At 38.3% G+C, this 21,636-nt stretch overlaps 2 protein-coding genes across 4 annotated transcripts in view; one reads left to right on the top strand and one right to left on the bottom strand.

Moving 5' to 3' along the window:
* LOC129779369 (protein similar) overlaps positions 1–21,636 on the top strand; it is a 355,482-nt gene that overhangs the window by 263,533 nt on the left and 70,313 nt on the right. The window lies entirely within an intron of this gene.
* On the bottom strand, positions 7,315–13,736 carry LOC129779382 (uncharacterized). Of its 2 annotated transcripts, XM_055786828.1 has the most exons (3): positions 13,441–13,736; positions 7,883–9,092; positions 7,611–7,785 (listed from the first exon to the last, which is right to left on the bottom strand). In XM_055786828.1, the coding sequence occupies exons 1-3, from the start codon at positions 13,455–13,457 to the stop codon at positions 7,744–7,746; spliced, it is 1,269 nt and encodes a 422-aa protein (XP_055642803.1). In that variant the 5' UTR covers positions 13,458–13,736; the 3' UTR covers positions 7,611–7,743. The 2 variants fall into 2 exon arrangements, with proteins under 2 accessions (XP_055642795.1, XP_055642803.1); XM_055786820.1 differs by having other exon boundaries at positions 7,315–9,092; positions 13,441–13,728.

The following is a 21,636-nucleotide window of genomic DNA, read 5'->3' as shown; positions in this document are numbered from 1 at the left end:
CGAGAAAAAGATGGTAACCGCTTGGTGCCAGGTCCGGACTATATGGTGGATGCATTAAAACATCCTAATCAAGCTCTCGGAATGATGTGGCCTTACGTTGTCCTGATGGAACGAAACACCTCCTCGGGTTTCTGGTAAATCGCTAGCTTCAAATGGTCCTTAAAAAAATTTTTTTTAAGAAAAATTGAAAAAAGAAATGAGAAATAAATTAAATTGCACGTATTTTTCTGTTGCTGTATCGGCACCATAAACACCATTTACAATTTCAGCGGCCTGCATTTTCGCATTTATAAAACAAAACTGAAGATGAAAATTTGCTTCGATGCTATTGCTTTCACCTCCGACGCCACCACACAATAGATTCGGTTCGGATTTTTTGTTCCCGTTCTGCGTCTTCTGAGATGTTTCCTTCTGCATGGAAGATGTTATTTTGCTAAGAGATTCTGAAAAACTTCTTATATATTCAAGAAGATCAGTATTTCAATTTCAGTGCTCAAAACAGCAAGCAATTAACGCTACATGTTAATGCTTGGAATTAATTCGACAGTCTACTCAAATTGCTTCGCGAAACGTGCGGCCGTAGTTCTGTGCGCATGGTATCTAAGGAATTTCTCGTGAAATTTAGTTTATTCAAAACGTGGAGGCGATCTGGCGTAGTGGTAACATCCATACCTCTCACGCAGAGATCACGAGTTCAATTCTCACTCCCGACACTCTTCCAAAAATGGAACTAAAAGTGACGAACCAGCCGAAATGTGTTGAAAATCACTATAATAGAGAGAAAAAAAAAAAAAAAGTTTATTCAATCTGATATATTGGACAAATCATCAGTTTGGGCAACTGTCCATATATTTAAGGAGAGGTGAACATATATTTTGTTTAATTTCAGCGATTAATTAGCATAGAAATTACTTCGATTATGGGGGCAAAGTGGTCATAGGTGAATACGATTTACAATGTTCTGTTTACTGAAGCTGATATACCGCATCACATTCTGCTCTTGAAGAATATTCATTTGTGACTTTGACCCTGGATAAATATGCCACTTCAACTAAGGAAGCCTCATTATGCGGAACGTTATGTGTTCCTTACTACGTTTTCGTATGCATGAGAAAATTTAACTTGAGACTCTAGGTGAATAGGCTAATCTTATTTCATACATGTACCTACTATATCGAATATGATTTGAACAAATTTGGATGAATAAAACGCATAAATTTATCCCATTTAGCTTGATATGTGCGAGTGACCACTTTACCACTTCTCTAATGATGAAAAGTGTACGATTTTAATTTTTTATAGTAAAAGCCGTTTGCTATCTCGAGGAACAATGAGATGAACTATTATATTCTTCGAGAAACGGGAATTGAATCGGTATACTGGAAATGGGCATATTCCTTAGGGTGACTACTATGGCCCCACTTCCTCTACATGTTTGCAGTAATCTTTTCTGTGTATTTCATCGTGTGACAGAGAGTATACAACCAAGACCGCACCGACCGCTAATCTAACTTATGTGGATAGTGGATAGTTCTCTGAATCATCTGGCGTCAGAAGAATCTATTTCGTGCTATTATTCCTAAAAAACGTAAATTTCTTTGGGCATCAAAATTTGAAAATAGAATTTAAAAAAAGTCTCGACTCTGCTACACGTCATGATTTAGAGAAATATGGGCCGTGTTTTTGTGAAAACGAAATAAATGAAATAAGTGGAACAAATATGTAATTATGATATAATTTTTTTTGTTACTTTTGGATTTAAATTTGAAGTTATTTTTCCAAAAGTATATCTCCAATTTAATTTCTCCTGTATATCCTCCTAATTTTCCAGCAACATTATCAAAGACCGTATTGCAGTCAAATAAAATGTTTTTAGTTATGATTTTGGGTACTTCCTCTAGAAAAATCACAACTAAAATTGGTCAATAGACAATGAAAATTTTGAACAACCGTCACCTTATGTACAATGTTTCAATAAATTCGGTTTGGGTCGATTAAGTTGAAGACGCCTTCATATTTTTTGTACAGAGCTTCATTCACAACATTCGGTTTGAAATTTACTGTTTCAACTTGCCAGTGCACGGACGTTGCAAAAAAAAATGCAACCGGCACTGACAAACCAAGAAGAAAATTAATCATCTTCTTCCTCTTAATGATCACATTTTATGTCAGTTTCCTAATCTGGCTGAATGTGCTTCAACTATCATCGAAAGCGACCCCTTTCTTTGCGTGCGATTGCTGCACCAAATTTGGTATGCAACAATCGAAAACCGGCAAACCCCGCGGTCCATCGATCAATTTGACCACAACACACGTACCAGCGAAAGAAGCCCATTCATTCCAACTCACACCATCAAAATTATATTATATCCAGTTTGTAGGTATCGAATTTCGCCAGTATGATGCAATTAACCACGCACACGGACAGTGCGACCATAGCGAAATTCCCCAAGTAGCAGAAACAACAAAAGACAAAAAATATATGTCCACCCAATAACAACCGGTCCTCGGCGCAAGTTGACCAGCGGAGCGGATCAGCCGGACGAAGAAGGCAATAAACAAAACTGGACAAACAAACAAACAAAAAAAGGTTTTCACCGGGAATCAATCCACCTAGCTTCTTTCGCGAATCGCTGGACACCGCGCCGGACCGGGGTTCGTTACTGTGCGCGCGCGACGAGTCACCCTGTGGCGGCGATTCGCAACGTAATTACCCCATTCGGTCGGCCCAAAAAATTGCGCCGTCATCGCGCGCTCACTCGTTTACCGGTGTTGCAGTTTCTATGCTGTGGAATACATACTTTCACGAGGCGGCCAGCGCTGGTGGCGATTCGTCGTTGTTGATGTCGGTGTTTCCGCGGGAACCACCCCAAGCCATCGCGAAACACGAAGCAAGATAATAATAAGAAACCTTCGTCATTTTTTGCGTGCGTTTTTTTTTTGCAAGAGTATGACGACATATCGGCCTAAGCCCCGGCAATATCCACCCGACCCCCATCACGTATACCATCCGCCCACCCCAGAAGGAGAGAGAGGAGGCTCGTCGTCCAGCAGTAGCAGCAATCAGAAAGCGATGCAACGTCCGTCGCTGTTGTCGTCGTCGTCTTCGTCGTCTGCAGGCTGGATAAAATTCGTGAGAAATGTTGAAATTCCACCACACACTGACTAATTCAGCGACTGCAATGTGTTTGTGTGTGTGGGTTTGAATAATCGCTACGCGTGTTTGTTTGGTGCGTACGGAGGAAGACGGATCCCTTTTTAGCGAGGCCACAGTTGTGCCAGCTGACGCGGCCAAAGGTGGGGCTGGAAAAAGAGGAGGTCTGACAGGAAGGAGGAAAACTCGTTTATTTTGTAACATGTAGCAATGTTGCGCGGCAATTTTACTGTGCGAGAGAACGAGGCGCGACAGAATGGGAGAAGGTGTTGCATATGACATCTTTTGCTTCACTCTCTTTCTCTCGCACTCAATGCGACGCGACGACAATGAGCGAAACGTTGCGCTCGGGAGAGGCATAGGTGCAGTGTTATGTTGGAACTTCGTCATCGCGACGCGCACATCAATGTATGAGGCATTGATTCGATAGGTATTTTCCATTCAAGATTACAGTTTTTGTATGAATGATCTGGACGAAGAAGGAATGTTGGTCGGCGGGGACTTCTGTTGCCAGTTGCGATAATTTTATTACAATTTTGTTTCTCAAGAACTAATATCGATATAGAGAATGAAATTGACAAATGACAAAACATGAGTATTTTTGATTCGAATGAAAGTTTGTATTACGTTTGGGTTGGAGGAAATATGATTTTTCCACAGCATTTGGGAATTTTTTGACTCAAGTGTAATATTTGAAAAGAGCGTATCGATTTTAGTAAGAGAAATCTCTGATAATTTATATCTCAAAAACTATGAGTCCTACCGAAATAGTGTCTTAGAAAGAGTTATAGAGTATTGATGTCCAAACGTGAAAAAATATACACTGAGAAAAAAATAGTACTTTTTTATTTACAGAAAAAACTTCATTTTCCAATTTCAAAAAAGTATATCTTTTTTTTATATAAAATAGAAGTCATGTAAAAAATTAATTTAAAAAACGGGTACAAGATGGTAAAACTATTTTTGACAAACTTTGAACATCGAATTTTTATGAATTTTCTAAATGTCGAATGTTTGTATGTTAACATTCATTTTAGTCGCAAATTATGAATCATGATATGATTTAAAATAAAAAAGCTCTTTATTGTCTTTTCTAATTTAATTTTTTTTCCAAATTAAATTAATTAATATTTTTCAAATTAAATAGAAGTCATGTGAGCAATTCCAAATGAAATCGACAAATGACAGAACCAGAGTATTTTTGATTCGAATGAAAGTTTGTATTACGTTTGGGTTGGAGGAATTATGAGTTTTCCACAGCATTTGGGAATTTTTTGACTCAAGTGTAACTTTTGAAAAAGGGCGTCTCGATTTTAGTAAGAGAAACCTTCGATAATTTATATCTCAAAAACTATGAGTCCTACCGCAATAGTGTCTCAGAGAGAGTTATAGAGTATTGATGTCCAAATGTGAAAAATTTACACTGAGCAAATTTGTACTCTTTTTTTATTTACAAGTTTAAATGCAATATCTAAAATATATTTTCTAATTCATAAAAAAAAAAATCATATCAAATAGAAGTCATATAGAAAATTTCAAAAATGGGTACAAGATGGTAAAACTATTATTGATAATCTTTGTGGAACATCGAATTTTTATGAATTTTCGAAACTTGGAATTGTTGTATTTTAACAATCATTATTATGAATCCTAATGTGATTTAGAACAAAAAGAAATGCAGCCATTCTCGAGATATTTAAAAATATATTTCTAACTAGCTGACCCGACGAACCGCCCAAAATAGGACTAACAACGCTTAGCTAATTGTAGATGGGAATTCAATTTTCCGAATTTTCCGATTTTTCTCTTCGCTATATTGATCTACGGGAAGAGACGAATACAACGAAATATAGATGACTCAAATTGAACCATTCTTTCCTCGGGTTTTGCGCTTAACAACACATTTGGCCTTCCATTTTTATATGAAAATGCGCTATTTCGCCTGAAAATCCATATACAGTTACGAACGAAGATCAATTTCGATAGCGCAAATATCGAATGGACTAACAACGCTTATTATGATGTAATTTTCGAACATATGGGAATTCAATTTTCCGGATTTTCCGACCTTTCTTAAGGATTTTCCTATTTTTCTCTCCTCTATATTGATCTACGGGAAGAGACGAATACAACAAAATACAGGAGGCTAAATCGGACCATCCCTTCTTCGGGTTTTCCGCTTACCAACAGATTTTGCCTTACATATTTATTTATATAGACTTATTGTGTTTTTATAGTAAATAGTCTCTTTTAATAAGTTTGTCGAGTTATATTGTCATGAAACTTCATGAATTTGTTTATAATTTTCAACAATTTTTCCAGACAATAAATTAGAATTCTAACCAAATTAGAAAAACTAACCAAATAATCATATGGACGAATTTCATGCCAACTCGACTGGCCGTTGGCAGCACCATTTCAGATAGCAGTGAAACGTTGTGGGTGTAAAGACATGGGTCGTTTAAGCAACTTGGCATACTTGAAATATTCGAAAAATAATTAGACTACTTTTCGGAAAAAGCCAAATTTTATTCCCTAATTTTTCACAAAAAATTATAACATAAAAACTATGATACCTACAAAATTCATGTCAAATATAGGAAATTGTTCAAATTTTCACAAAAAAAATTTCACCTCAGAACGCATCCGCAGAATACGCATGAAATAAGCTCTATGCTTACATTTGCTTCGACTGTTCAGAGATTTTTCAAAATATTCATTCATTCAGGACTGATTTAAATGCAATTCCAAACAACTAAGTCAAAGGAACTTCAACGTCAACCTTGCGATTGTATCAAAGCTATAACCTACACCTAGTATTTTTTCATTCGATTAGCGGTAGAATCACAAGGGGACATTTCACAATTATCCAATTGTTTATCTCAAGAAAAATAAAATGTTATTCATTGTGCTAGATGCGCTCCCAAAAACATCATCCCCAACAAATAATCCACAAATTATACTATTCAGCATCTTTCGTAGAACGGAAACAAAAAAAACCAAATCGGTTGTATTGGAAGTAACTACAACAATGAACACAGCTCTCGCTTTTGGAAAATTTCCCTATCAATTGATGTAAACATCTTTGCGATCTATTGAGAAATGCTCAAGTTAAAAGCGATCTAAATTTTTCGTTTTTCCATGCATGTTCAGTGCCTAGATTTTCATTTTATCCCCTATAACTTCCGGTTAGACGTAGTCCTACGTAAAAAGGTTGAGTACCACTGAGACAGATATTTGTGAAATTTGGTAGTTTTGTTTCTTTTCACAAAACATTAGTTTAGTTTTTTTTCATTAGGGTGCCCATTTCCATTTCCCTATTTTTCATAAATGGCTTCTAAAAAAACATAACTGTTGAACTACTTGACCGATTCAGACGATCAATATACTGCCGTTCTACGCATAGCTGTCCCATGTTCCAAAATCAACAACTGAGAGAAACGCAATCAAAGTTAAGCGCATATTTGTCTACCAAAAGCTTTAAGCATTTCAATTTAGCAATATACCGGGTTTTTTATAAGCACTATACTATTGTTTTATGAAATGTGATGAGATCCCCTCACTGAATCAATCGAGCTTGATTACGGGTTTAAAAATCATGGTGGGACTGTTATGCCTAGAATATCAATATGGGACAATTGAACTTGATGTTGTTTTTTGATACACTGGGAACAAACAATATTTGTTTTGTGTTTTTTCGAAAGATTATGCATAGAAACACCGTTTTATGAAGAACGAATTAGGAATTCGCTAACAAGGTGTACACGTGTTCTGTTAAACTTTTTGTTATTTGTTTGAGAATTAGTTCGTTCTTCCAAACCAGAAAAGAGTGCATTAGGCCTGCTGAAAGTGTGACATGAAATTTTTGTACTTGAACCGACTTATTCCATATCGACAAATATCGATCTACAAAAAATACATGGTGGGACAGAATAGAATATCATAGAATATCAGCATGGGACAATTCAGCTTGATGTTGTTTTTTTGATGTGATGTGATTTTTTTTGGGTTTTTCCGTAAGATTATGTATAAAGCCAACGTTTTATGAAAAAAAGTCTAAATCGTCAAAAAGTATCATGGGACAACTATGCGTAAAACGGCAGTATAGGGATTCAAAAAATAATCAAACTTATGGGAATCGTGATATGCAAACACTTTTAAAAACTAACTACTTTCAACAATTTATTCACTTATCACTAATCACACGGCACCACCGGTGCTCCACAAGAACTGCACAGCGAAAAAGAGGGCGAGCCATGCGCTCGCGGCCCTCTTATGACTGCATACTGCTGACGCTGCACGCTCCACGTTGTCGACCGTAGGTTGGCGGACCCGAGTGGCGTGATGTACCAAACGGTTCCGTAACGGCTTCCCCCTTAGCTGAAAGACGTCCTCGGCTTTCGTCTACTGCTGAAGTATCAGCGGTACCTCTCTGGACTCGGGATGGGCCTCGGTTGATGCGATGGTATCCTGTTCGATGACTTCTGGTTTGCTGTTGGTAAGGAGTGTCTTCCAGGCGGCGAATTTCAAAACGATGATTATGGATGAACCCAGTATGCAGATTAGTAAAGTTGATGAGATTACGGATGCTATCCATCCCAGGAAATGAAGTTTCCAATGGAGGTTTTCGGCTGTCAGGTTAAGGTGTGTGATATGGTTACGCTGTTCCATATGTAACTCCTGTAAATGTTCCAACGGAATGTGGTTAAACAGTTTGGTTGGATTTACCTTCAATCCCGTGGTAGGTATGAACGGCTGTATCTCCATGTTTGTGTTGACATATTCCTCGTCATCCAATTTCAGTGTACAGTTTGAGTATTGGATTAGGAACGACCCCTGTAGAGTGCGTTGGGTGACTGAACAGTTTGACGAAAGTGTTACATTGATTGCATTGACGACTATATTGCCATCATTGATTTTCCGAATAGTTTTGTTTCCGTAGGTGCGTTCTATGGGACACTCTGCTGTATTTCCGGAGACCAATTGTTGCATACAACCCGTCAAAGGTTCTAGATCCGTTGAGGAACATATAAACATGGCGTTGGCTTTGGAACAAGCGCTTTTTAACATGAATGATTTCTGTCCTTTCAAATAAAACTGTGTTTGTAGGTGGACTCTGTGGTGATCTACAATGACTGGTTCAATGAAGTTGAGGGTGTACTGTACATTTTTGATCCTGGGTATCTTCAGTATGTACATGAAAATTTCGTTGTTTAATACTGCGTAGGCATTGGCAGTACTAAGTATGCTATCGACCGAGTTAAGCCCGAAACCGTCATTAATGAGGGAATGATGAATGGTTTCCAATTCGTCGAGGTGAATGATGCGGCTGCTTGGGATACTCCGTCTCGCTAGTGTGATCGCCTCTTCGATTATGTCAAAGTAGTATAATAGCTCATCAATTTTGAATATTAATTCTAATACATCAAAGCCCTCTAAGGAATGTATTACATTTTCCTCATTTTCCAGTATGACGTTAATTGCTTTTGTAATGTTGCTCATTCGTGAATCGAAAGCACTATTGATTCTTATTTGCTTGTTATTCTCGCTAATTAATGAATTTAATGACGAATTTATAATCTTAAGGTCGTCTGCATCAGGGCTTCCCGATACGTATTTCCAGGCCTTTCCGAGAGATTCCCATCGTTTTCTCCTACGTAGTGGTTTTATTCGGTTGTAACTCAAGTTTATTTTGTCTAATTTTGCTTTAACTATTGACTTAAAAGGCGTTTGATTCGACAATCTCTCCATAGAAACGGTGTTAAAGTTTTCTACAATTGTTCCAATTGAGGTCAAGTTTATGGGGTGCACAATTCGCAGAGAACTAGTGCTTATTTTAGCGGGTCCTAACGGAACTATAATGATCGGACTCTGATCCAGGGTATGAATTCTCAAGTCTGAAGTGGCCATCCCTACCAGCGTAAGGAGCCACAGTATTCTGCAAGAAAATATAAAGTGTTGTTTTAGTTAGCTCTTTTCATATCTAATTTGTGAATTTTGATAGCCTTTTCATCTGTTACAGTTTTGCTGGTTTGACTTTGGATTTTAATTGGCCTAAATCTATTGATGTAAGGGGTCGGCTTTCCTTTCCCTTTAACTAAAGCTTCACTGATGGTGAGGTTTTCATATTCTTTATTGTTTTGACTTTCATTTTTCTGATTGTGTGTCCTCGCTTCTAACGCAATATTTTCCCTGGCAGTTAGTATTATTTTTGCTTTCTGTGTATTTATATCCTCCGGGTTCAATGAATGAGAATTTCCAAAAATTATATCCCTAGGTCTTAATTTCGTAGTTGAATGTTTGGTATCGTTATATAGGGCAGTTACTATGGAGAGCCCTTCGTATAAGGTTAGTTCTTCAAGTTTTCTCCTGTTTGACATGTACATTTCTAAAAGCGTGTTGTGGTATCTCTCGACAATGCCATTGCTGTTACTAGTACTGGCAAAGTGTATATCAATATTTTGATTTTGGAGAAAGGTTTTGAATTTTGAGCTTCTGAAAGATGTGGCTTGATCACATGTTATAGTTTTTGGTAGGCCGAAAATTTTAAAGTATTTTGTAATTACTTCGATCAACTCATCCGCCGTTTCATTCTGGATTTTGAAAATTTGGGCAAATTTGGAAAATGCGTCAACAAGGGTAAGGAATTTTTCACCCTCCTTGACGTATACGTCAATGAAAATGTTCTCTAATGGTTTGTCATATGCTCTTCGAGTTATTGGAATTTTGAAGGGACGTCGTTCGTATTTCGCGAACTTGCAGTCCTCACAATTTTTTGCGAATGATTTGATCTTCGTAATCATATCGGGGAAGAAAACTGACTGACGAATCTCCTCGTATGTGAGCTTCCAACTTCTGTGGTTAAAATTATGGCTCTTACGAATAAATTCCTCTTGATCAGTTTTAGAAATAAGATCAGGGAGTTTTAGATTGCAAAATTGTACTTTCATGCCTTTGAATTGATCTTTCATTATTTTAGAACACAATTGTGCAATCTCTAGGGGAGCGAATATACCATTGGATATGGTCGGGGAAAGATAACTTTTAAGAATGTTTCGGATTTCATCTTCGGAATATTCTCCACGGTTGAAAGTATGCCTGCTGTAACCTGAAAATATAGAATAAAATATGTGAGCCGATTTTCTAGGATCGTTTGACACATTAATTATCAGCTGATTCCTAAACTTGTTAATTATTTCTGGTCCATATATCGGGTCATTTTCATAAAGCTCGTTTTGCAAAACGGTTTGAATATTTAGTTCAGATTCGTCAGCTCGTGGTATCCGGGATAAACCATCGGCCACTACATTTTGTTTTCCTTTTTTGTAAACCAACTGGAAATCGAATTGCTCCAGGTATAGCCGTTGGCGAGTCACTCGTCCTGTAGCATCTGTTAACTTGATTTCCTTAGTAAGAGGCTCATGATCTGTGTATATGGTAAACTGCCTACCATACAGATATGGCCGGAACTTTTTAGCTGCAAAATAGATAGCTAACAGTTCCTTGGCGGTGGCAGAATATTTCTCTTCCGCCTTTGTCAATGTTCTTGATAGATAGGCAATGGGTTTTTCACCTCCATTCACTATCTGTGTGAGGACCGCCCCGATCGCAAAGTTTGACGCGTCCGTAGTCAAAACGAACGGCTCGTCAAAATTGGGGTAGTGCAATAAGAGATCCGAACTCATTATATTTTTCAATTCAGTAAAGGCTTTTTCATATTCCGGAGTAATTTCTATGGATTTGGTTTTTCCACGAAGCACACTTGTCATCGGCTTTGCGATTTTAGCAAAGTCGGGAATGAATCTTCTATAGTATGAAATTGTTCCAAGGAAGGATTTTAGTTCCTTCGGGGTTTTCGGAAGAGGCCAGTTTTTCACTGCTTCAACCTTCTTGGGATTAGGTTTAACCCCTTCCGTAGTAACCACGTGACCGAGGAATTCAACTTCTTTACGAAGGAATTCCGACTTGTCACACTGAACTCTAAGGTTTGCTTCCTTTAGAGTTTTTAAAACCTTTTGAATGTCTTTCATGTGCTCTTCCAAAGAGCTGGAAAAAATTATGATGTCGTCCATATAGACGAAACATCTAATACCTAAATGTTTCCGTAATACCGAATCCATCAGGCGTTGGAATGTTGCGGGCGCATTCTTCAATCCGAACGGCATCCGCACAAATTCGTATTTCCCATGATCGACGTTAAACGCCGTTTTTGGGATGTCAGCTGGGTCTACCTCTATTTGGTGGAACCCGCTGGCCAGGTCGAGCACAGAGAAATACTGCGCATTTCCTAGACGATCCAAAATTTCGCTGATTTCCGGTATTGGATACCGATCAGACGGTGTGATTTTATTTAATTTTCTGTAATCTACCACTATGCGGTACTTTTTCGCACCTGAGTTGTCGACCTTCTTAGGTACGACCCAAATAGGAGAAGTCCAGGCAGATGAAGACTCTCTAATAATGCCTGTATCCAACATCTTTTGGATTTGTTCACTCACTATTTCTCTTAGATGGTACGGATATTTATATGTCTTTTGGTGTATTGGCTTGTTATCGGTGGTCTCTATTCTATGCTTTACTTGATGTGTAAAGGCAAGTTTTTGACCTTCCTGGAAGAAGATGCTTTTGAATGGCTGTAAGGTCTTTGCAAGAAGTTTGACCTCCCCTTTATTTAGATGATCCGCAGGGAAATTCAAATTCTCTTTTGGATTATCGGTTTTTATAAGAAAGTCTTTATTTTCGAATGGTTTCGACAATATAGGCTTCGGTAGGCCTTTTGAATGTACATGAACCATCGCACTATTATTCTTTGCCAAGTAAAGTCCCGGTTGGACTGAAACATTTGCAGTAATGTTAAGCTCATCTTCGATTAGAAACGTTCCATCTTGTAAAGTTGGAATCTTCATGAAAGTTTCGAAATTTTCGTGAAAATTCATGGAAGAAGGGAAATACCGGTAAAATTGGTACGTAGATTTCCCAATAATCAACTCGTGTTTATCTGTATTGATCACGGCTTTCAAGGCTGCTAAGTTTTCGTACCCTATGAGCCCGTCAAAAAATTTATGAAATTAAAACACATGAAATGGTAGTGCTCTGTTGACATCTTTCGGAAAAAGATTCGCGTGCACCACTTTATCCAAAATAAATTTTCCATTTTTGTTCGTGACGATGGCTGGCTGATCAGTCACTTTTGCGTTTGCCACATGTTCTGGATTCATATACGATTTGTTCGCACCTGTGTCTATCAAGAATTTTAAGATTCCCTTGTTAGATCGGTAGCGAATGTAAGGAATGAAATTGTTCAAGTTATTGTCTGGTCTTCCTCTCCTCTGTGAAAATTTACTTCGCGTGTATTTTGCACTTCGCACTCGGTCGCGTTATTGTCATCATCGTCATCATCATCATCACTATCCACGTCAACCTCGTTGGTGTTATGTTCCACGCGCGGTTTAAATTGCTGAATCGGTCGTTTGAATGCAGTTTTTGCGTTCGTTTCTTTGGCATATGCTCTGTAAGAGCTGTTGCTGTTGTTGTTATTATTATAGCCACCAGAACCACTGCTACTAGGGTTACTGTGCTGTTTGAAAATTTGTTTTGCGGGTTTCGTTCTACTTTCCGCGTTTTGATTAGTGCATACAGCCTGGTATGCCTCTTCTAAAGATTTTGGTTTCGATTGCCTGATAATGGAGGCCAGGGGCTCTCCGATGTTGTCCAAATATCGTGTGATTGTTATCACATCAACTACCTCTCGAGCCGATAACGGGTTCGAGGATAGATTGGCTTTTAGCCTAGTGTTAATTTCTTTGATTTCATTAAAGAATCTCAAATGATTCTTATCTCCTTTCTTCAAATGGAACATCGCCGACAAATTAGTGGCGAAGTCCTTCTGGTCCCCATATTGTTCGATGAGAACCGATTTGATACCGTGAATGGTATCGGGATCACCATTTGCGCATAATATCACGCGAGCGTCCCCTTTGATTTTATTTTTTATTGCCCGCAAATATATCGAGCTAAGCGAGTCGGGTTGCCCGTTCTCGCCTTTTATTTTAAACATTTCGTAAAGCTCGTTGACTTCCTTGAGCCAACTTGCCAATTCCTTTTTATTTCCGGAAAATTCCGACATATTTTTAATAGGGTCGGGGATGGCATATTTGTTGCCCTCCCTGGCCACTACCAATGCTCGGAGCTGTTCAAGCTCTGTTTTGAGTGCTTCAAGTTCACTGGCTCTTGTTTCCGGCATGATTGATAATAGAGTTTTAGATGTTGAAAAGTAATTCACTTACGGTTGTGTTTGCAGCATCCGGGTGATCCTTCGACGGCTGGTTACTCGTGCGGCGGGATCTTCCACTATTTTAACACCTCACGATCCCACTTCTGACACCACTTATGGGAATCGTGATATGCAAACACTTTTAAAAACTAACTACTTTCAACAATTTATTCACTTATCACTAATCACACGGCACCACCGGTGCTCCACAAGAACTGCACAGCGAAAAAGAGGGCGAGCCATGCGCTCGCGGCCCTCTTATGACTGCATACTGCTGACGCTGCACGCTCCACGTTGTCGACCGTAGGTTGGCGGACCCGAGTGGCGTGATGTACCAAACGGTTCCGTAACGCAAAATTTCTTATTTAGTACCCTATACAATATTTTCCATAGAACGGATGATTTGGTTTGGGGGCACGTTTTACTTCCATACCTGGACAGGCCCTTTGTGAATTTTGTTGATATAAATCCGTTTTTCTGTATGTTTTTTTCACAAAATTGAGCTCGGAGACAAAGTGAACTAAAATTTTGTTCACAATTCTTCCCAAACTTCACGCTATTCTACATTCCATTTACTGATACTAACGCGAGGACCTTTATAGCATATCTGGTAAATGTTTAAGCTCGTTGATTTGAGTTCAAAGTGTCCATTAATGGTGTAACTACTTTTTTGCATCAGAAAACGAGTTTTCGTTTCACTTTATATGGACGTTAAAATAAGATTGTGCACGCGGGTAACGAGACTCGTGTCAGAGGGAGTAGAAGTGTGGATTGAAGTCAGGTTGAATGAAGAGGCAGATTTGTATTCATTAGTCACGTCAACTAGAATAACCATTCCCAGAATAGTTTATCAGTCATACTCGCTCTCAACGCGCGTTAATTAATTTTCTAGTCAATTCAAATCATGTAGACGACGAATGCCGAAGTAGTCCTAGTCGAAGCGAAGCTGCTGAGAGAATAGTCGATTTTCATTTTTCTTCTTCGAAGATTTCGGGCCCTGCTGGCACCACTAATCGTCGTTGTGTTGCACGATCCCATATTGTATCGACTCACTCCAAGCATGTGACATTGCCACATCCGTCGCATCGCTCTCTCCCTCTCTCATTCTTCGATTCGCTCAAATCCACATCGCTCTGTCTGCCCGCTCGCGTGCAACGTGTGTGTCGGCTGCGACCGAGCCGAGGCGCGCTACAATTTTCCACTCCAAACCTTGTCGAAAAGCAGCGAGCTTCGCCAGCGAAAAACTCAGTTTGGACCGCAGTGTAGTCAAAGCAAGTACCTCCTCCGGACCGACCGAGTGTGGAGCACAAAGTGTGTGAAACACCACCACCGTGTGCGTTGGTGCGATATTTTTTCCCCCTTTTCCGCGGAACGGCTCTTTATTTTATTTTGTACGTGTTAATTTTTTTTCTTCTCTCTGTTTCCTTCTGAAACACTATAACACTATCACTACGCGGGACCCGTGAGTATATCCCGTTTTCTTTTTGCTGATCGTGACGCGCGTATCCGCTTGGTGTTCACTGTTGTCGCAAGAGATCTTTTGTTGCCGTGTGTCGTCGTGTAAAGAAGGATCTCACCATGGGAGGAAAATAGTTTTTCTTCCGTAAGTTCCAACGATCAAACGTAAAACGTCACCGTCGGTATTCGGTATTCACTGCCAAATACCGAAATGCCATGACATCAGACAACTCTGAAAGCAAGTTGTGTGTATATGTGCATGAAGTTGAATGTGTGGCTGCATATATGCATTCGCAGGTTTGAATTCAGGAAGCGAGAAAAAAAAGGAACACAGATCACAGTTTGGGATTCTCGTAGTTTCTCATACCGCGCGGTGTTGTGCTGAAGTAAGGAAGCGTAATTTCAGTTTTCGGGTGATTCTTTTTTTTCGTTTCTGCACCGGGAAGGATGAAAAGGAAGAATCGAAGAACGAAGAACGAAGTTGCTGAGAGTGGTGTGTTTACGTGGAAGCGTCAAACTTCGCGAATGTGTGTACAGTGGTCCCACTCGCCGCGGTGTGTTGTCTCTGACGCTAAACAAACAGATTCTCGGCTCGTGGTTATATAATCTTCTTAACGATGCCAGAGACGACAAAGTGAACAACGGTGGGATACAGTCGGGAAAAAGAAAAAAAAAAGAAGAGGCAAGCAGCAGGATCGGCGGGTGGGAAGGCTTACATAAACAGAGCAGCCCGCAGTCGGTCACAGTTAGTGTGCGAATCTGAGCGCGAGAGCCGGGTGTTTAAGTATTTCCGTAAATACGTCGAAGAAAATTGATAAAGCTTACTCTCGAGCGAAAAAAAAAGAAGTGCACAACCGGGAATCATTCCACAGGGGCGAATCAAACCCACTCTCTCGTGCGCGGCGCTGTTTGTCTATTGCCGTGTAAAAATTTTATATAACTTCTCGTCCCGAACGCGAAAATACGGTGTAAAGCATCCACGGCTGCGGTGGTGTCAGCGGACGGTTGGTATGTGTGTGGTATTGGTTCTGGTTGTGCAGCACACCGCATTTATAGCGAGAACTGCAGCATCCGCCACGCCGCAAGTACACAGTGCAGAGCATCATCATCAGCATCAGCATCTCATCTCATCTCATCCACACTTTTACTTCCCATCTCGCCGAAATGGCAACGGATGGCAACGACGGCGACGGGAAGCAGTCCCTCCCAGAAATAAACTGCGGTGCAAAAAAAACGTAACTAGTGATGTATCGAGTATTATTTGTGCATGATTTGGTGGTGTGTGGTGGATGGACACATTGCATTTTCCCATTCTCCGTTGCACATTGCCTTCCTGCCTGATTTCGCGGTTTACGTCTTCCAGACCCATCTCCTTCGGTCTTGTTTTCGTCTTCTTCTTCTTCTTTTTCTTCTTTTTATGGAGCACCATAACGGCGGAATTCGCGAACACCGGTCTCGTAATCGGTGCAGTGAGAAAACGTGCGGCCGCTATCTTATCAAAATCACGGACGCGGAAGATGTTGGGCTTTCATTATGCACAAACACTCTCGGGATGTTCCCAGGCGAGTGGTGGTCGTGTGTAATGGCCGCGCGTTCCGGCAGTTCCGTTTCCCCCCTCGTCCTTCTCCCATTGGGATTTGATTGATCGGTGATAAAATGGGAAAGATAATGATTTGTGCGATTATTTGCTTTGCTGTTTCGGGGTGGATTTTGGGTGAAGCTCTATGTTAATGCACTTTTTTTTTGTGATGATAGACAAACGCCCCCTCCCCATTAAAAATGGTTTGTTTGCGCGGCTTCCGTTTGTGCTCGTTTTTCAGTGTGCTACGGATGAGTAACAATATACCTCCCGTAGTCGGCACGTGGTGTAATAATTTTATCTATTTTTTCGTGATTACGTTTGCATAAAATTTGAGACTTCTTCATTTTTGATCTGCGTTTTTGGGAAAATCTCCTGTTTTTTTTATGTAGAATTAATAGCATTAACCGTTTGAGTGCGGAGCAAATTTTGTTGGCATTTGCCAGAAATGCGGATGAGTTTGGGTATATTTAAAAAAATACTAAAGAGCTTAGATATCTGATTAGGTCACAGAAGGAAAAAAACACATAAAAAGTGAGGTTTACAAAATTTACTAACATAAACTCCCTTATCCATGCATAAATTATTTTTTTTTAAAATAATGAAAAATAATATTTAAACAATTTCATTCAAAATTACGGTTTCCTGCAAAAAGCGCTTGAAGTCCTCTTTAAAAAAATATCCCCGAAAGACGAAATCCTACGTTAAGAGGTGCTAAGTCAAAAATATTAACATAGAACAAGAAGAGCGCTATCGCGCGCCCCCGTATTCAGACGGTTAAACACATTTTACGTTCGAAGGTTTCATAAACGCGAATGTTCATTCTTCTTGAAACCATTGATCGACATTTTTAAATCGATTTTCTGTGTTTTTATTGTTGAGTTTTTTTTTCAAGATTAACTCTTTTCCGTTCATATTCTAGGATGGATTGTTTAACATTTTCAAACGATTTTCAATGTGAATTATTTCAAAGATTGCTCAAATTTTAGAGTCTTTTTCTACTATTCTACTAACATAGCATCTGGATAATTTTTTTTTTGCTGGTACAGTCAACTCTCCCTAACTCGATGTTCTGTATCTCGATATTTTCCCTAACTCGATGGATTGCATGGCACTTTCGATTTTACAAGCATTCTTCTCTCCATAACTCGATGCCTCCCTTACTCTATGTGTTTTGATTCATTTTTCCATGGATTTTCACCTCCCTAACTCGATCGATTTTCGCTTACATGTTTTTGTGCGTTATTACCTCTGATTTCAATTGCTCTTGAAAGAGAAGACGGGGTGTTCATGTCATCAAACAATTTCTTTTGTATGTATGGAAAACCACGAGAATCCTTTCAAGCGATCAATCAAAACGCTAACCATTGCGCAACGTTTGAGCATCATCGAGTAGGTCGAAAAGTATGGACGGAAGGGATCTGAAGCTGCAAATAATTTCAGTATTGCACAAAGTAGTGTATCAACACTATTAAAACTAGAGTAAAAATGGAATCGGAATGGAAAATTTAAACTAGACCAAAAGCATATAAGGTTGGTCGGAATTTAAAAGCTGGAGCGGTCAATGGATTTTGGTCTTATCAAGCCAGAGAGAATAATTTACCTCTCTCAGGTTGTACTCTTCGGGAGATGGCTCGCGAATTTGTCCAGAAACTGGGAGTTCCCAACTTTAAAGCACAACCAACATGGACGGGAGGAAGGTTCAGATGATTGTGTCGAAATTACATCTTCGAACGTCAAATCAAACCCGAAGAATATGTCCGGAATATTAAAATCAACTGAAAATGTTCCTGTGAAACTATTCCAACATTTCTTTGTGTTTGAACAGTTCCTGCGTGATCGTTACAAATTAGTTTGAATAACATACTTAATCAATATTTTCTTTGTTAACCTAGTTCCTAGTTCCTTGTGCAGGTCGGACTCGATTGTACAGGATTCGATTATGTGAAATTCAGGACTCGATTATATACAGTTTGAAAAAAAAAAAGGTTTTTTTATAATTCAAATATGAATAATTTCATGAAAAATTGACCCCCTTAACATTAAAGTGAAATTTAAGTGGCTTCTATAAGTACCATGGGTTAGAAATCACGATTTCTGAAGATTTTGATTGAATTTTCATCAGGAATTGTTTATATCGATACTGAAGCGAAATTAGGAGAGATAGAAGTTGGGCGCCAGAGAACAAATTGTAGAGGGGTTAGAGAGCTTTAATTTGATTGATAGAAACAATCAAGTTTAGTATGATTTTTTGGGATAAAATTAATAATTACAAATTAAAAAAAATAACTCTTTAATTTTCCGCTTCCAAAATGTTATTTTAATCCACTAATTCAGACGTTCGGGACCATCTAGATTTTCGCTAGAGGCAATGATACTTGGTGCACCCGTGGCCGAGTGGTTAGCGTCTCACTTTATCATGCCGGGTGTTCGGGTTCGATTCCCGTTCTGGCCGGAGGATTGCACTGTGATCACGCGTATTTTAGAGCTTGCCCCTCAGAATACATTAGAGGCGTGTTATTTGGCTTAAGAAATCTTAACTAAGTATTAATAAATGACGCTAATTAGTTCATAGGTTGAGACGGCAAAAGTTCCACAGGGAACGTTAACGCCATTCAAGAAGAATGATACTGCCCTGCGGTTTTCGCTGAACAGTTCAAATAGCACAAACTAGCAGTAAAATATATTTGTTTTCACAGCCGAGATAGAAAGTTGTACAAAATATTTTGCGTGATTTGTCAAGAACATGTCAACCGTGAGAATTTACACATAAAAATGTTACGAGCAAAACTTTTTTTTTCAGGAGTCTTCATACAAAAATGACTTATATTCCTAAAACTATAATACGTACGCTACGGAAGACGATTCTGATGCTTTCATTTGAAAGATGAGATAATTTAGTACAGGATATAGTAGTGGAACAACTAAATTAGTGAATTTTAATAACATTTTGGAAGTGAAACAATTAAAAGTTAATAATTTTTAATGTGTTATTATTAATTTTATCCTTTAAATTTATATTAAACTAGATTGTTTCTATCAATAAAAATGAAGTTTTTAACCGCTCCACAATTTGTTCTTTGACGCACAACTTCTATCTTTCTTAATTTGGCTGCAATATCGGTATAAACAATTCCTGGTGAAAATTCAAGTAAAATCTTCAAAAATCACGATTTTTATCGTACTGTACATGTAATAGACAAGTAAACTTCATCTTAACGTTGAAAGGTTACATTTCTTCATGAAATAAGCCATACTTGGAATATAAAAAAATATTTTTTTCCAAACTGAATATAATCGAGTCCAAAATTGTATATAATCGAATCATACATAATCGAGCGGCCAAATTGAATTTTTCAAGATCATGGAATACGCAGTTTTTTAATGACAGTAGAATTTAATGTATGTTCCAAATTTCAGATCAATCATTCAACATGATAGGGGTCAATTTTCTATTAATGTGGGACAACCCAACAAACATTCAAACATACATAGAAACAGGTCAAGCTGAATGAAACCATTCAAAAAGTAATTAGTTGTTTGGGGACTGCGGCCATCTTGAAATTGGATTTTTCTCTATCTGCCATGTTCTACTAGTCGAGAACTTTCTTTTGATACATTTTTGGGCATTTTTCATAAATAACTGTGTTCTACTAGTCAAGCCTTTTCATTTGATACCCATATTGATGGGGTTCTGAGAAAATATGTAATCCGCCATTTTGTAGTGGCCGCCATCTTAGATTTGAATTTTTCATAAATAACTGCATTCTACTAGTCAAACCTTTTCATTTGATACTCATATTGATGGGGTTGTGAAAAAAAATAAATTTGACGCCATTTTGTGGTGGTGGCCGTTTTGGATTTGAATTTTTCATAAATAACTGTATTCTACTAGTCAAGTCCTTTCGTTTGATACCCATATTGATGGGGTTCTGAGAAAATATGTAATCCGCCATTTTGTAGTTGCCGCCATCTTAGATTTGCATTTTTCATAAACAGCTCCATTCTGCTAGTCAAGCCTTTTCATTTGATACCCATATTGATGGGGTTCTGAGAAAATATGTAATCCGCCATTTTGTAGTGGCCGCCATCTTAGATTTGAATTTTTCATAAATAACTGCATTCTACTAGGCAAGCCTTTTCATTTGATACCCATATTGATGGGGTTCTGAGAAAATATGTCATCCGCCATTTTGTAGTGGCCGCCATCTTAGATTTGAATTTTTCATAAATAACTGCATTCTACTAGGCAAGCCTTTTCATTTGATACCCATATTGATGGGGTTGTGAAAAAAATAAATATGACGCCATTTTGTGGTGGTGGCCGTTTTGGATTTGAATTTTTCATAAATAACTGTATTCTACTAGTCAAGCCCTTTCATTTGATACCCATATTGGTAGGGTTCTGAGAAAATATGAAATCCGCCATTTTGTAGTGGCTGCCATCTTTGATTTGCATTATTCTTAAATGACTGCATTCTACTAGTCAAGCCCTTTCTTTTGATACCCATATTAGCTATTCAATATAGAATTATTATACAAATTATTAAAAATTTCCGAAAATAAAAAAAAATACTTCGGATAATCGAGTCTCCGGATAATCGAGTCCGACCTGTATTATCTAAATTCAATCTAATTAATTTATGGGATACAAAACCTGGTACAGTTTAGCATGGAATGGCTGAATATAAAATCATCATCAAACACAGTTTTCGTTCAATTTTTTTTCATAATTTTCGAAAAAACGCGTTATTCAATTGCGTAGAATACATATTCGAAAAAAAGTAAATTTTCATTTTAAAAATTCCACTCTGAGAATCCATTGCATTTAGTTAAGGTTGTGATTGTTATGATTTGGTACTTAGTGTTCTTAGCCATCTTCATATAATCTTATCTAAATTTTCATGGAGTTTGAAGTTCATCGCTGTACCTTGAATCATGAATTGCGTTGACAGTTAATTCACGTTACACTGCTGTTTCTTCATGTGACTATGTATCCTAATTTTGAAAGAAAAGTAGCTCTCAATTCGTATTTAAATAAAGAATCCAAATTCAGCAAACTTTGATTCCGGAATCATAGATTATCAAAGACTTGAGATCAAACTTCGCAGAAATGGCAACTATCTTGGCACGCAACCACTATAGGGAAGAGGAACAACAGTAAACAACGAC

Source organism: Toxorhynchites rutilus, chromosome 1 (genome assembly GCF_029784135.1).
Source record: "Toxorhynchites rutilus septentrionalis strain SRP chromosome 1, ASM2978413v1, whole genome shotgun sequence".
In the NCBI taxonomy this organism is placed as follows: Eukaryota; Metazoa; Arthropoda; class Insecta; order Diptera; family Culicidae; genus Toxorhynchites; species Toxorhynchites rutilus.
Note: the sequence above shows the minus strand (reverse complement) of the source record. Positions and strands in the feature narration are given on the sequence as shown.